General features: G+C 44.3%; 2 protein-coding genes across 2 annotated transcripts; one reads left to right on the forward strand and one right to left on the reverse strand.

Moving 5' to 3' along the window:
• Window positions 1–8,202: 8,202 nt before the first annotated feature.
• On the reverse strand, window positions 8,203–10,477 carry LOC120905563. The gene is made up of 4 exons (XM_040316479.1): window positions 10,141–10,477; window positions 9,940–10,083; window positions 9,066–9,873; window positions 8,203–8,965 (listed from the first exon to the last, which is right to left on the reverse strand). Exons 1-4 carry the CDS (start codon window positions 10,475–10,477, stop codon window positions 8,800–8,802), a joined length of 1,455 nt encoding a protein of 484 aa, XP_040172413.1. The 3' UTR covers window positions 8,203–8,799.
• A 2,961-nt stretch (window positions 10,478–13,438) lies between these two features.
• On the forward strand, window positions 13,439–15,447 carry LOC120906014. The gene is made up of 2 exons (XM_040317419.1): window positions 13,439–13,738; window positions 14,566–15,447. The coding sequence occupies exons 1-2, from the start codon at window positions 13,690–13,692 to the stop codon at window positions 14,895–14,897; spliced, it is 381 nt and encodes a 126-aa protein (XP_040173353.1). The 5' UTR covers window positions 13,439–13,689; the 3' UTR covers window positions 14,898–15,447.
• Window positions 15,448–15,462: the final 15 nt, after the last annotated feature.

Below are 15,462 nucleotides of genomic sequence, written 5' to 3' on the forward strand. Positions count from 1 at the left end.
TTATGGGGTTATAAATGTTCATTCGCTGTTACACTGCCAAAGCTAACGGTTAGTAGTACGTTAGAAGTAGTATAAAATTCAAAATATATATTTAGGTATAAATTTCAACATGACTTTGCATGTAACGGCGAGCAAACGGTGATACTTACCATCACTGCTAGCAAAAGCCAACGACATGACCGGATCCTGTTTGGCTGCCAACGGGAAACTCGTCTTCAGCGACGATGGCGGAACGTGGAGTTTCATCGGTTCCCCCTCAGATTCCGAGTCCGAATCCGCATCGTAGACTGCTTCATGACAGGCTAAAAAGTGAACGTTAGAAGAGTAAGCATTGAATTGTATTAAGCTTTCGTTATGGGGTTATAAATGTTCATTCGCTGTTACACTGCCAAAGCTAACGGTTAGTAGTACGTTAGAAGTAGTATAAAATTCAAAATATATATTTAGGTATAAATTTCAACATGACTTTGCATGTAACGGCGAGCAAACGGTGATACTTACCATCACTGCTAGCAAAAAGCCAACGACATGACCGGATCCTGTTCGGCTGCCAACGGGAAACTCGTCTTAGGCGCCGATGGCGGAACGTGGAGTTTCATCGGTTCCCCCTCAGATTCCGAGTCCGAATCCGCAACGTAGACTGCTTCATGACAGGCTAAAAAGTGAACAATTCAAGCAAATGGCGTCGGTTACCATGGTTACCACACAGTAGTGCGCTACCTCCCCTGCCTGTCAAAAACGAGGCGAACGGGGCTGGATTTTTTTTCCTTTTCATCAACTGTTACTTACGATCCATGCTGATACCTGCTGATGGCGTACCGCTCGTCGATGGCACCGGCGATCGCGAATCCAAACTCGTCCCCAGCGTTGGCAACTGCACCGCCGTCCCCGACGGCTGCGAACCGTCGTTTTGCTGCCCCGGCGCGTTTATTTCCCTATCGCCCTGTGCCGGCCGGCGAAACGTCGCGCGCGAGCTGTGGTGGGACTTGTTCGGCATTTTCAGGCTCGATTTTTGTTCCCCGTCGTACAGAAAGAGCAAAAATCTGCAAATGTCACGGATACACGGAAATGCAGCGCGCAATGGGAGTGTATTGGAATTCAAAACCAGATAAGCAAAGAGTTTGCGAGCATCACCTGTCGTGGTCGTGGAGCAACAGTTGTCGCTGGTGGAACCCACTACCGGTCCCGATACGATGCAATTTGACTCGCGCTAGTTGGAAAACGTTCGGCAAACGCGAAGCTGTGCGCCCAAGAACTGAGGGGACAAAAAGATAGAGCGCACACACGCAGATTCTAACCGTCCCGTAATTTAGCGACACTTGCTAGTTTCTTCCACACAATGGCGTCACTTGGGTCACTCGTATCTTCTACTTTGCACACTAGCACCAGCACCAGACAGAACACGACCGTACTAGTCGAGCAGCGAACAGAAAGTGACCAAGCACGGGAACCAAAAACGCACCGACGGTGAACATTTTTCAACTGTAATTCAAAGCCTGCTGCGATGCAACAATCCTTCAAAACCAAGGAGTTATAAATGACAAGGTGAAGTTGTTCAGAGCAAAATGACATTTCTCGACTTGACATTTCTCTTCTGGGGCTCCGGCAAGCAGAGTGGCCAGATTATTTTTGCGGTTTTCGGTAGGTGCATCAAAATTTTATCGGTAGTTTTCGGTAGGAGTTTAAGATTTTTCGGTAGGCTTTGAAGTGTTGAGCGGGCGCGAATTTCGCGGTACCGCGACGATCTCGGTTCGTCTATTTCCAGCCTTACAATTATTCTACACACACATTGCACTGCGTTTGTTGTATGGCTGGAAATAGACGAACTGAGATCATCGCGGTACCGCGAAAATCGCGTATGACTTGAGCTGTCAATTCTGTTATAACATCTGAGGCTGGAAATAGACGAACCGAGTTCGTCGCGGTACCGCGAAATTCGCGCCTTGTTTATGACAGTTGTAGAACAGTAGAGATGTCAAATCTTCCGCGCCTCCAATCGCGCCTGCTGTTTCGCAGAGATACCCAACTTCGGTATTGCTGAGATTTTCGCGGTAGCGCGAACCGATTATTTTTTCTGGCGGATTTGTGTGAAAACTCGTGTCGAGAAATGAGTTTTGTATTTTATTTTACATAAACTATGTGAAATAAATAATTTGATTAGCAAATTGATAGAAAAATATTTCTTCTTGGCACATTCAAACGTCACCAGACCTCGGATAGTTCCATACACGAACCGCGATTATCTCGCCTATCTGTCAGATTTTATAACATAATTGACAGCTCAAGTCATACGAGATTTTCGCGGTACCGCGATGATCTCGGTTCGTCTATTTCCAGCCTGACAGATAGGCGAGATAATCGCGGTTCGTGTATGGAACCATCCGAAGTCTGGTGAGGATTGAATGTGCCAAGAAGAAATATTTTTCTATCAATTTGCGAAATAATTTTATTTATTTCACATAGTTTGTGCAAAATAAAATACAAAACTCATTTTTCGACACGAGTTTTCACACAAATCGCCAGAAAAAGTAAAAATAATCGGTTCGCGCTACCGCGAAAATCTCAGCAATACCGAAGTTGGGTATCTCTGCGAAACAGCAGGCGCGATTGGAGGCGCGGAAGATTTGACATCTCTACTGTTCTACAACTGTCATAAACAAGGCGCGAATTTCGCGATACCGCGACGAACTCGGTTCGTCTATTTCCAGCCTCAGGTGGTGGATTAGGGCTTGGTACTTGTTTCGACGCAGCGTATCGCAACGCATTGCGTGACGCACGCTGGTATCTGTTCGCTGCGTTCTGCATGGATATGTCAACACATTTTAGCGGAATTTGGGGCAAGTGTGCCACCTTAAGCATTTCAAGTTATAACTCACTAAAACGTGTTATTCAAAAGCCGATTTCAATCTCATAACCATTTTACATCTATTTCCTCACTTATAAATGAATTTCGCTTGAAAAAAGTGCAAACAACATAGTTTTTGAAGCGTTTTAAAAAGGGTCCAAAAAGACGTTATTTTTTGGGCTATGGGGCAAGAGTGCCACTCGTATGGGGCAAGACGGCCACCTGGTTAAAATAACCGTATTTCTTACATAGTTGGAAATAATTACGTTTGTACCACTAGTGTATGTATTCCTACATGTCTTTGAGTCACCAATGAACCCCTTTTCATCACAAACTGTATCGCAATATGGGTTGTTGATGGTCTGTTTTTCCGGAGTAGAATCCGCTCGTAAAAGCGGACCATACCACTGAACGCTACAACAATGTTTACATTTTTGACAGCTCACGCCTATGAAAGATGGTGGCACACTTGCCCCAAATAGAGATGGCTCTTTTGCCCCAAAAGTTGTTACTTTTTTGAAATTGAATATTTCAGTGACAAAAAGAAAGTTTTTTTCAACTAACCCCACAAAAAAATTCACGTTTCTCAGCTATGCGGTGGTGTAAATATTTTCTCGGTTGATTGTTTGCATGATTTTTGAGAGCTTATTAGGTTGGATGAAAAAATTATAATATTCTGCACAATTTTGAAGCTCAATATAAATCAGTTCAAAACAATGCGAAATATCGATTGGTCAATATGAAATTCGGCTCAGTATACCTTGTCATTGGAAAGCAACCAACTGTATACACAATTGATCATTAAACTAAAGTTTTTAAGGAAAAATGCTTGGTGGCACTCTTGCCCCGTATGGCACACTTGCCCCAAATTCCCCTACAAAGAAAAACATCAACAAACAGCAATAATGCCTCTTATTTATAGGTTCTGAAGTGATTATAATGTGAAATTACAACTGTAAAATCATTTCCAGTTCTACTCAAAACAGTGCAAAGCATGTTTTCGCTTTTTTATTGCATATTGCATACTGACCCGCACACACCTGTTTTGCAGCAATTACGAAATTACTTTCTCTACATTTATATTGTTTTGTTAATAAAATTATTTAGTAGTTCAATTACACGTCCAATTGCGGTCAAAACAATTAAACGTGAAAAAATATCGATTTTCACCCGGTATGGTTAAACCATTTTGACAGACGCATCACGACGTGCGTCGAAATAGAATTTTTTTTACTTTGACGCTGCGTCGTGCGTCGTTAACGCATGCGTCTGTCAAATCCCATACATTTTGGCAAAATCGCAACGCATTGCGTCGGAACAAGTATCGCTCTCTTAGGGCCTTTGGGGGGTCGCCATAGTTGAGGGACTTTACGTCATTTTAGAACCGTTAACCATTGGTTTCCGCACACAAAGCTTAGCAAATAGAACAGATTTCATTGTTATTATGTGCATTTTTGTGTGTCTATTGGTTTTATCGAAAAAATTAGATATAATAACAAAAGATTTGATGATTTGTTTATGCACGAAATTTAAAATAATGTGAGTAGGAGTTCTAATCTCGCGTAAATTGTCCATGCGGCTCGTAGATAATGAGGAATTAATGTGAAAATTGAAAAAATAATGCTTTCTTAATTTTTATCATCAAAAATGTCGAAAACACAATGAATTATTGAATAAATTCACGGAATAACACAAAATAACACACTTCAATCCATGTTTTAATGTTAAATAAGAACGCAAAGTCCAAAATATATTTTTAAAGAATGTTTAATCGAAAAATGGGGTAGATAAATTATATGAACAAATTTAATAAATGTAAACAAAGTTTGAATCCTGGGGACCTTACGTCAAGTGACGAATTGTCAAAATGCACTAAGGTCCACCACCTGATATTTTTAAATCCACCTTTGGGGCTCCGGTATAAAAATCAGGAAGGGCTGGTGCGGGGTAGTGAAATTTGTATGCAGAGAGTGACAGATGTCCCCCACAATGTCGCCCAGCAAAAGCGATAAAAATCAACCTTCTAAATACATTATCCGTGTTCAAAACCAGCCCTATAAGAACTTGATGGAGCTAAGGGCGGTGGCAACGCTTTTTCGCATACGATTTTATCGGACGGTCTGTCAAATTTTTATATAGGATTCGAGGTGGAATGTATAATGAGGTGTAGTTATAGCGCTTTTGGCGATCCCCCCCTGGGCTCCGATTTTGACAGATGGTTTTCCGCTTGTATATGTATTGATGGATTGTTTACGTTTTGCATGGTCAATATTTGGTGGAGATCAATTTGGGTGAATATTTTAGTTTATTAGAACACCCGATTTAAAATGGAAATTTTCCTTCGAGAACTTGAAGCGTTCGCCAAACGCGGAAAACTAACTATCAGTTTTCTTCGTCGATTCTTCTTCCACCTAGCTGTCAAAACGGGCTTATAACTTGACCTGATATCTTTACGATCCTTGATAGGATTTGACAGATAACGTCGGACGACGAAATCGCACGTCCGAGCGTTTCTACATACACCGAGAATGCAGCTGAGAGATGGCTGTGAGAGAATTGACAACCGGTTTCTCACGCTGGTGTGTGTAGAAGCTCTGAAAAGCGCCGAGATTAGACTTTTAAAATGATGTTGAAAAAATCCATTTTAATCGCTAAAATGAAATCAAAAAAGTTTCTTTTACTTTTTAATAATATTTCTACGATTATTAGACGGCAAAAATGCAAACTATAATTGATCGATCGCTATAAACTGCCAATTCAATTTTTTCTCAGCTCCATCGTTCTTTGCATGCCGAGGAGAATTCTCTCACTGAAAATGCTGTCAGTCGCTGTCAAAGCATGCTGTCAGTTATTTTCTCAGCTGCATTCTCGGTGTATGTCAAGGTGGAATATAGAGGAGGTGGCTTCTTAGCGTTTGACATGTTGCCATTTTGAGATTCAGTTTGACAACAGCCGTCGATATTTGTTTACAGGCAGCAGCTGCATTATAACGTGTAAAATGCCGATTTATGGAGTGTGGACGCAAAATACATTTTTTTAGTGCTAAACAAATGTTTATCAAACGAAAACAATTCATTTATCATATCCAAATACCAGCAACATTCGTCGCATTTGACAACTGCCGTCGATCCTGGTTTTGTGCTTTTTTCTAAAGCCTCGATGCCCAATTGTTCTACATGACGACACCTCCTTTCTACCCACTTTGGTGTATGTAGAAACGCTCTCCGACGTTATCTGTCAAATTCCAAATAAATCTCGTCCGATAAAATCGCATCCGATGAGCGTTGCCACCGCCCTAAACGTTGCCCATGCAGCGTTTATGCTACGCTGGTCAACAATCTTCAGTGGCGTTTTTCCAACAAAAAATTCTGAAAATCTGATAATTTCCTTTTCTCGAGCGCGGATGAGTTTTGTGATAGCTTAAGCTACGCAAACAACACGCTTGATTTGTTTCCATCTGTTACATTGCTGTTTTCTTAAAATAACTGTGTTTGAATCATATAAATAGTTGATCTGCGAACATTTGGCTCTAAACGCTATCTATCATATCATGGTAGGGGATCTGGTTTGTGTGTCTCTGTGTGTATATATATATATATAGTTCCGTAACGCCTATGATCCACGCTATAGTAATATTGATTACGATCTATCATTACCCAAGTGCCACAAATCCACTTAACGACCACTAAACGGCTTCTAAACGACTCAAGTTCTCTACAGAGCTTAATCTACAGATTAAGCTTAAACGACTGGAAAATTGAATATCCATAGAAAAAAAATGAAAGCTCCACAGCTTCATTGGATGGCGTATTACAACTCATCATTATATTGCTATCCTTTTCTTGCAATGTGTTTCGACAAGTTTCATCTAATCATGACCTATACAGCCTTCTAACTTTCCGAGCAAAAATCTATATGAATGGTCGTGTGGTCAGATACGTGGGTATCATCACCAACGACCATTATTCAAATCTTACTTGCTTCAGTGCTAGTAGTTTCCTTTGGAGTTTAGTATTTAAACAATCGTATCACCGTTCTAGTTCTAGCGATGCATAACTTCAATGCGAAACCATACAACAGTACAGAGGAAGGAAATGAGAAAGCTCTCCTCCAAGCGAGGAAGCTCAACTGCCCAAGCGCCACAGATTAAGCTTAAACGACTGGAAAATTGAATATCCATAGAAAAAAAATGAAAGCTCCACAGCTACATTGGTTTGATCAATAGATGGCGTATTACAACTCATCATTATATTGCTATCCTTTTCTTACACTGTGTTTCGACAAGTTTCATCTTATCATGACCTATATAGCCTTCTAACTTTCTGAGCAAAAATCTATATGAATGGTCGTGTGGTCAGATACGTGGGTATCAACACCAATGACCATTATTCAAATCTCACTTGCTTCAGTGCTGGTGGTTTCCGTTGGAGTTTAGTATTTAAACAATCGTATCGCCGTTCTAGTTCTAGCGATGCATAACTTCAATGCGAAACCATACAACAGTACAGAGGAAATGAGAAAGCTCTCCTCCAAGCGATGAAGCTCAACTGGTTGGGGTATCCCACCAACAGATAGCGCCACCAGATTTTTTGCTATTTTTAGAACGCATGAGTCGTTAGCCGTCTGCTAAACGAAGTCTTTCTATATTCCGTTTAGGTAGAGTGCTTGAGTCGTTTAGAAGCCGTTTAGTGGTCGTTTAGTGGATTTGTGGCATTTGGGTGGTTGGGTATCCCACAAACAGATGGCGCCACCAGCTTTTTTGCTATTTTTAGAATGCATGAGTCGTTTCACTCGTTTGGGTATGTGCCGAAAAAAGTCTGAATCTCGTACACTATTTCGTTAGTCAAATCGTGCACGAAATATCAATCGAAAACTCAGCCGAAAAGTGACTTTTTCACTCGCTTGGGTGAATAGCTTCGTTAAATAAATATGCAACATTTCTGTCGATGTAATTTTTGTTTGTGTGGTGGCAATTTTCTGACAGTAAAACGTGAGCGTCAGTAGGAAAAATAATATTTACTATGGGGCCCTTGCGTTGAGTGAATCTTGTTGGAAAATGGGTCGACCCTTTCTAACTGCCCATTCAAATCCAACCATGCATTGGGGAATGCGTCCCTGGGCTGGCGGTCTGCTCCGTTCGGTTGTACGTTATTATTATTATTTTGGAACGTTCGATTTAATATGAGGAGTTAATTATTCGATCCAGTCATTATATACCATGCGCACAACGCTTGCGAATTTCAATCCGACTAGTTGTGGACACACACACGCACAGTCGATTCTGCGAACAATGCCAAGGTAAGTAGAGGTTGTGTTGTGTGTCCCGTTCTGGCATGCGTCAAGTCACGATGACGTACCGAGTGAGGGCTCGCGGTTTGTAAACAAACCCGGCGCACAAAAGCGAAAATTGCGCAAATGGTATAAACATCGTTGCCGGTTTGCATTGTAAATTCTATCTAAAACAGTGCGCCTTTCCTCTTAAATAGTTGTCTGATTCGGTTCCGCGCTTAAGTACCCGCCGTGCGGCACCCGCGAATTGTTGTTTTTTCTTTTGCTCGTGTCTCTTGTTTACCCGTAAGAGTGTTAACTTATTAATTCGTGGAATATTCTGATTCTGTTCTCGTGTTGCAGTTTGAGGCGCACAGGCCTACTGCTCTCCTCCCGACAGAGATTGGAAATTGGTGGTTCGCTCACTCCTCCTCCTCCATGGGGCCCTTGCGGGGGTCATGCAAACCTAACCTGACTGGTACTGCGTGAGAAGTTTCGCTCTGTGGCGTCCTGTTTGCCGGGCCAGTATTTAATGTGAACCTTCGTGTTGCTTTCAGGGCCTCTGTTTCAGCTGCTGGCGGGTCGTAAACCCACAACCTGTTTGGCCCTAGGACGCTGAGGATCTATGAGGTTATAAATATGCACGGGAAAGGGGGGGAGGAGGATGTAAATGTATGGCACAGTATCTACAAGTCGGTGACCGGGCCGATCACGCCAATGCCGCCGCCGCTGCTGCTGCCGTTGTTGCTGGTGGCGTTACCGCTGCTGCTGCTACCGTTGCCGCCCAGACTCGGCGTGTCCGTCCCCTGCAGGTCGACCTTTTTCTGCAGCGCCATCACTACCTTCTGCAGGCTACAAATCAAACACACACACAGACACAAAAATGGACAAGAGCGTCATATAGTCAGGTAAACATTCGATAGCCCGCGCTTGCAGCATCCCCAACACTTACTAAGCAATCTTTTTCGACTGTTCGTTCTTGGCCGCAATTGCGTCCTGCAGGTCCCGTCGCAGCTCCACCTCGCCCTTCTCCAGCAGCAGCACGCGCGAGGAAGACTCGTGGACGGAGGCGACTGTGCTGTTGCTGCTGCTGCCGCCACCGACGCCGCTCGTGTTGTTGCCATTGCCCAGCTCGACCGTAACCGAGTCGCCACCGAACAGGTCCTCGGTGGTGGCGATCCGACCGTAGTTGAGCCGCAGCATCGAGGGCAGCCCCCCGTTGCCCGGCTTGCCCACGCCGTTGCTGCTTACGCTCTGGCTGCCGATCGACGCGCCACCGGCACTGCCCGCCGGCCCCCGTTCGCTCATGCCAAACGCGTGAAACTGCTGGCCGGAGCTGACGGGTACCGTCTGGGGGGAATGTTGCTGTTGCTGCTGCTGCTGGTTCGCATTTGTCTGCTGCTGGAGCTGCTGCAGCAGCAGGGCCTGCTGCACGTTGCCCCCGAACAGGGGCATCAGCGCGAGTGGCAGCGGGTGGTTGTGCTGGGCGCCGGCCGCCAGACAGACGGCCGCCTGCGGCAGCACGATACTCTCCAGCTGCAGCACCCGACTGGTCAGCTTCTCCAGGTCGTGCCGGGCCGCACTGACCGACTTCTGCATCGTGTCGACGTCCTTGGCGAGGCGTTGCAGCGTGTCGTTGATCGACCACATGTGGTTTTCCTGCAGGTTGCGCAACCGCTCGAACGTGGCGTCCTCCCGCACCCGGCAGATGTCGCGTATCTCCCGCACCACGTCTGCGACGATGCCGGAGGTGTAGTTTCCTGTAGCGGCGAATGGGGAAGCAATCATTAGCGCGCGATGTCGTCGTTTAGCGTCAAAACCCTTACCCGTCGACCGGTACGATGGGGCGGGACTGTTCTGTCTCATGCTGCCGAGCGGCTGGCTGGTCGAGCTCAGCCTGCTCAGACTGTCCCGGCGCCGGCCCAGCCCGGACAGGAGGTTCTGCTGCTGCTTCAGCCGCTCCGTTTCCACTGCAAAGAGGTTTGTGTGTGTTAGAGCAGCTCGCCAACTCTCCCACTACTGCTTACCTTGCAGCTCGAGCAGGCTGCGGGTGAGCTTACGGTTTTCCTCCAGCAGCACCGCGTTCTCCTCGACGATGCTGCCCGAGCTGTTCGCCGTCGAGTCCTGGGCGGGTGTGCTGGCTGTCGGATAGGAGGAACGGGCGGACGGTCCCGCGAACGTGGTGTTGCTATCGTCCATCGTGGTGGAGTCGTCCTCCGACGACGATGTGCCCGACACTGCTGACTTACTGCTGAAACGGTACACGCGATGATTAGCGCAACTGTGCAGCAAAACGCGAGTTAACCATCCTATGTGTATGTGACACACCACTATATTTACCAAATAGCTATAGCCAAGCACCATATTCATATAAGATAAGCCGTACACTCATACATACAAGATAAGGTTAGGATTAGAGTTGATAGGAATCAAACTAGGAGAAATAAAGACAGTTAGAATCTGGAACTCAAAGCGTTCACATCATTTGATCCGAAAATATATTAACTCGCGCAAGAACGGAGCGGGCTTACAGTGGGTTAAGTAAGTAGGTGCCGCATGTAGGACACGGCGCGTCGTTCGCTTCGTGCATGCAACAGATCATAAGCAGTGTGTGCAGCCGTTCTGCATCCGGAATGGGAAACGGAATGGAGAATTCGGTAGGCAAACGATTCACTGCGCTTTGGTGTGTGTTGTACCAGATGCGTGGCACAGATGTGTGAGCCTTTTTAAATGAGCCGAGTTTTTTTTTGGCTTGAAAGGCTTGAATCATAGGGAAATGTTTGCGGCAACGTTGCGGTTCTTAGCCGAAGGAAGCTATCAACATGGTGCAGGACAGAGATTCAACGTGGCAATTGCCCAGCCGACATTTTCAGTCGTTTTTGCAAAAACTTTAAAAATATTAGAAGACACTTTGTGCCATAAATGGATAAGTGTAGAAATGAGTAATGAGGAGCAGCAGGAGGCGCGTAGATACTTCTTATCCAGAAGTGGTATTCCCGGAGTAGTGATGTGTGTGGATGGTACGCATATAAAAATAATTGCACCAATCCATGATAGGGATCTACAACACTACAACACTACACTATATAACCCTACAACAGAAAGGGCTTCTACAGCTTAAATGCGTTAATGGTAAGATAACCACTAAAATGAATTACAAACATGCTAACATTACAAATTGCATACACTTTCTGACACCATTCATGTTTAATATATTTTTAGGTATGCGATCATTTGATGCGCATACGGTATGTAAACGCAAAATACAGCGGGGCAAATCACGATGCGCATGTTTGGGACGTTACCGGCCTTGACAATTTTTTTGCACAAAAAACGAAGTTGGGCAGCCTAGCTACAGAGTATTAGGTCGTTACTAACCCGCCGTATAGTGTAAACAAAACTTAATTTTTATCTTCTTGTAGGTGACTCAGCATATCCAGCAAAACCCTGGTTGGTGACACCAAAACGTAACGCTGTTCCAGATTCACCGGAAGCAACGTTTAATACAAACCATGCAAAAGGTCGTGAGATTATTGAACGTACGTTTGGTGTTCTAAAGAACCGATTTCGATGTCTATTGGGAGCTAGGCAGTTACATTATACTCCGGAGAAAGCAACTCAAATCATTAATGTGTGCTGTGCTTTGCACAATATGTGCATTGCATATAAAATAGCAGAATGTCCATTGGATGTGAGTTCTGCACCATAGTAGAGTGAAAGAGTTCTGCACTGTCGTTACATGTACAATCACGCATGGTACCTGAGCATTCATTGTGAGATGAATGAAAGCTTCTGCGATATGTCTAGTTCAATGACCAATTTTGCCTAGACCGTAAACTTATAGCAGTATATGAAAATAGCCTTGAACTCCCTACCATCTTCTGCTGCGGCCCGAGAATACACACATCGAGTGCACTACATGCCAATTTGTTATTAATTATCTATGTTATTTCAGTTAATTTAAGTTAGTTGATATAAATTAATGGTACCTGCTTAACCGTCTTGTTATTTTTCTAATTTATTTCCTATTTAAAACTTTAGCACTTATGTATGTGTGTGAAAATGCGACACGGTTATGCATAGATCAATGGAAAATAAATTTGAAAATTTAATTAGTAAAAATTCACAGCACTCTTTATTTCAGTTCTTATTAAATGATCTACAACTATTTAAATCTATTATATGAGTTAATTTCTTTACATCAATTTAATTTTTATTAGCTAGCGATTTAGCTATTTCTGTTAATAAGATAGACACATTTTTCAATTGCTCGTTAGACTCTTCTTGAGCTTTTGTAGCCACGGGCAAAACAGTGGAGGGGTTAACCCGTTTGCTTCGTGTGATCGCTTATGACGATAATATTCTGATTTTACTACTAATTTTGAGCTAACAAACAAATTCTAACGTGTATGAGTAAATTCTCCCTGGAGCAGATTAAACAACGTGTGAATAAATGAAGAAATGAATCTAACCACAGCGCACAAGAAACGACACTCCACACTACGTCAAGTACAACGGATTCTTTAAATCGCATTTTAAACGTTAGGTTCACCGGCAAAACCAATCCCCTTTTTCACTGGACTAATGTGAGGACCGCGTTTAACTATGCTGCTGCTAACTATGCTCAACTATGCTGAACTATCCATCGCTACCCAAGCATGGTCCGTTCGAACATATCAGCTACCGGTCGGTGGCTGTACGCGTTGCCCATTCCACAACATCACCAGACATCAAGAGTTCGCTCTTGTGATGTTGTTGATGGGTAAAAAAACTAAACTAAACTAAAACCGCGTTCTCAGATTGCGGTTGGCTGCCAGCGGAAGAAAGCCCTCCACGGTTTCGTCGTTGGTAACACATAATTCAAACCACCAGCGCTTGGGCAGGGACCGGATGTTGAGGGCGCAATTCATTTCGTTGCGGGAACAGTGTTCCCTTCCCGATTTGAAACGCGTGCCCCATTGGTCTCGGTTGCACTGGAGCCCAAATCGCCCCGGCGATCGTTGGTCGCCGCGGTGTCCCTGCTGAAGAATGCAGCGAAAGCGATCCGTGCGCTAAAAATAGAGAACAACGATAAAAAGCGGATCGTAAAGGGTTACGCTTCCACCACTACTACACCTTACCACGTAACTGCTGCCTGATGCTTGAGACGATCGTGTCAACCTAGGGGGAGGTGAGGAGTGTTTACATTTGGTCTCCGACCGACCCCGCCCGACCGGAAGCATCGAGTGTTCCGTAGCGTCGAATGTCTGCCGCTTTGCTGTGTGTGGGGTTTCTACCCTTCTATGCGCTCGCTCTGTGTGTGACATTGTTTCATTGTTGTTTAGATTGTAGCTTCTGCAATATAGATAGAAATAGAAATAGTTTTTTTACTTTTAAATCAAACCCGTCCCACAAGTTTAAATGACACGATTTTCTAATGTTATTTTTTGTTTCTCTCTTTGTGCGTGTGTTTTCGATTCCATCCTTCTTCTTCTTCTTCTTCGTCGGCTTCTTCCAACGCGATCGAAATCAACGCCACACTCGGGGGTACAATGCGCAGGAATCGATGAAGTATCGCATCTGCATCGAGTTAACACATGCACCACATACATAAGCACCAGAAGGAAACCGCCCCACAATGTGCAGGTAAAGGAAAACAAAAAAAAAACACGCGTTTCGGTCACAATTGAGACACAGTGAGGTGTTTCGTAGCAAATGTAGCCTTCTTTGCATGTCCTTTTAATGCATCGCTTAACGTAATTTACGTAAAGGCATTTGTTTTACAATATTTATAATAATAATAATAATTAATACAGGAACTGTTCCGTTGAGCGCAAAATGTTTTGTCTCACATTTTTATCACATTTTTACGTTTTTTTATGTATAAAAAATAGTAACACTGTTAACTAACGTTGTTTGTACTCACTGCAATAATTTATCTTACTGGTAAATTGAGAATGTAGCATGGTTTTAAGGCACGAGGTGCACAGTTTTGTACAATACTGTTTTTCGTTTCTATCGCAGCATGCATGTCCCTTATTAAGTGTCAAATTGCCCAATAGCCAATTGGCCTGCACAGCCTTCAACTAATGGAGGATAAAAATCCAATAGGAGTATGCCAAATTCGACAAATTATTTTTGTTTTGGAACGCAATAAGAACGCAATTGATATGAATTCATGGCTTCAACAAGTCTCGATGATAACGGTAACAATTAATAATGCTAAAAATATTTGTACAATAGCAATGCAATGGCTGCTAGGTGAACTGTATGTGTTTCCGTTTCGCTTTTGCAAACAATTTGTGTAATTTAACCATTTTTTGTCTAATATTTTTAATTTCGCTAAATATTGCAACTATTTCCCATCTCAAATTACATCCTAATACCCAAAATTACACCCTGCTTGGTCCACGTACAACCAACTAACGCAACGAAAGTGAGAGATTAACATTATTGCGAATCCCAAAACACAGGTCCAGTCGACCGAGACGTCGCTGTTGCGGTGATACCAGCAGAGCTACGACTAGAGCGGACCGTACACCGGCGGTGCGGCCGGTGGCAAGCGGACCCAGTTCCAGTGTCGGCCAGCAAACGGGGGCGGCGGCGTGCGGGGATGCGCCAGCGACGGTGCCGGGCGGCGGAAGCGACCGTGTGCGCCGAACGGGTGCGACCACCACCAGCAGGAGCGCATCGAGCTGATCATTCTGGAGACGAACGAGGAGACGACGGTGGCAGCTTCGGACGAGGTGCGGACGACGGCACTGCAGCAGCAGGTATCAGCGGACGAAGATGGTGGTGGTGGTGATGAGGCAACCGTTGCACCCAGTAGCAATGGCGTTGGCGAGTAAGATTAGGACGGCGCTAAATAGGAGAAGAAAGGGGGGAGAAAACAACCATTTTAGCATTTGCGCTACCATTTTTCCCGCGAAAAAAAAAACAAGAATAAAATAAAAGAAAAACATTTGGGTCAGGGGTTTGGGGCTATATAGCTGTAGGGGGAGCTGAAGGGAGCAGAAATTAATTTAAATATATTCACCTTCACACGCTGCGTTGTGCTGCGTTGGCTGCTGCGACGACGACGACGACGAGTTTTTGACGCTCCAAATTCCTGCTCCTCCAAATCCAATTAATCCGTCCGCATCCAGTCGCATCCAACCATGAATCATTGGCGCCGTACTACCCATCCTTCCAAACCACACAGACACTACTAGATTGGTTGGTGGAAAGCCCTGTCGCCCCGGTTAAAAAGGACAAGCCCCAATCAATCAATGGCCCACGACGTGTGAGCGCGCGTGTGTTATTTCCTTATCCTTCGGCCGGCACACCGACACCCGAAGTAAGAACGGAATTTAAAAAAAAAGCAATGTGTA

Source organism: Anopheles arabiensis, chromosome X, assembly GCF_016920715.1.
Source record: "Anopheles arabiensis isolate DONGOLA chromosome X, AaraD3, whole genome shotgun sequence".
Classification (NCBI taxonomy): domain Eukaryota; kingdom Metazoa; phylum Arthropoda; class Insecta; order Diptera; family Culicidae; genus Anopheles; species Anopheles arabiensis.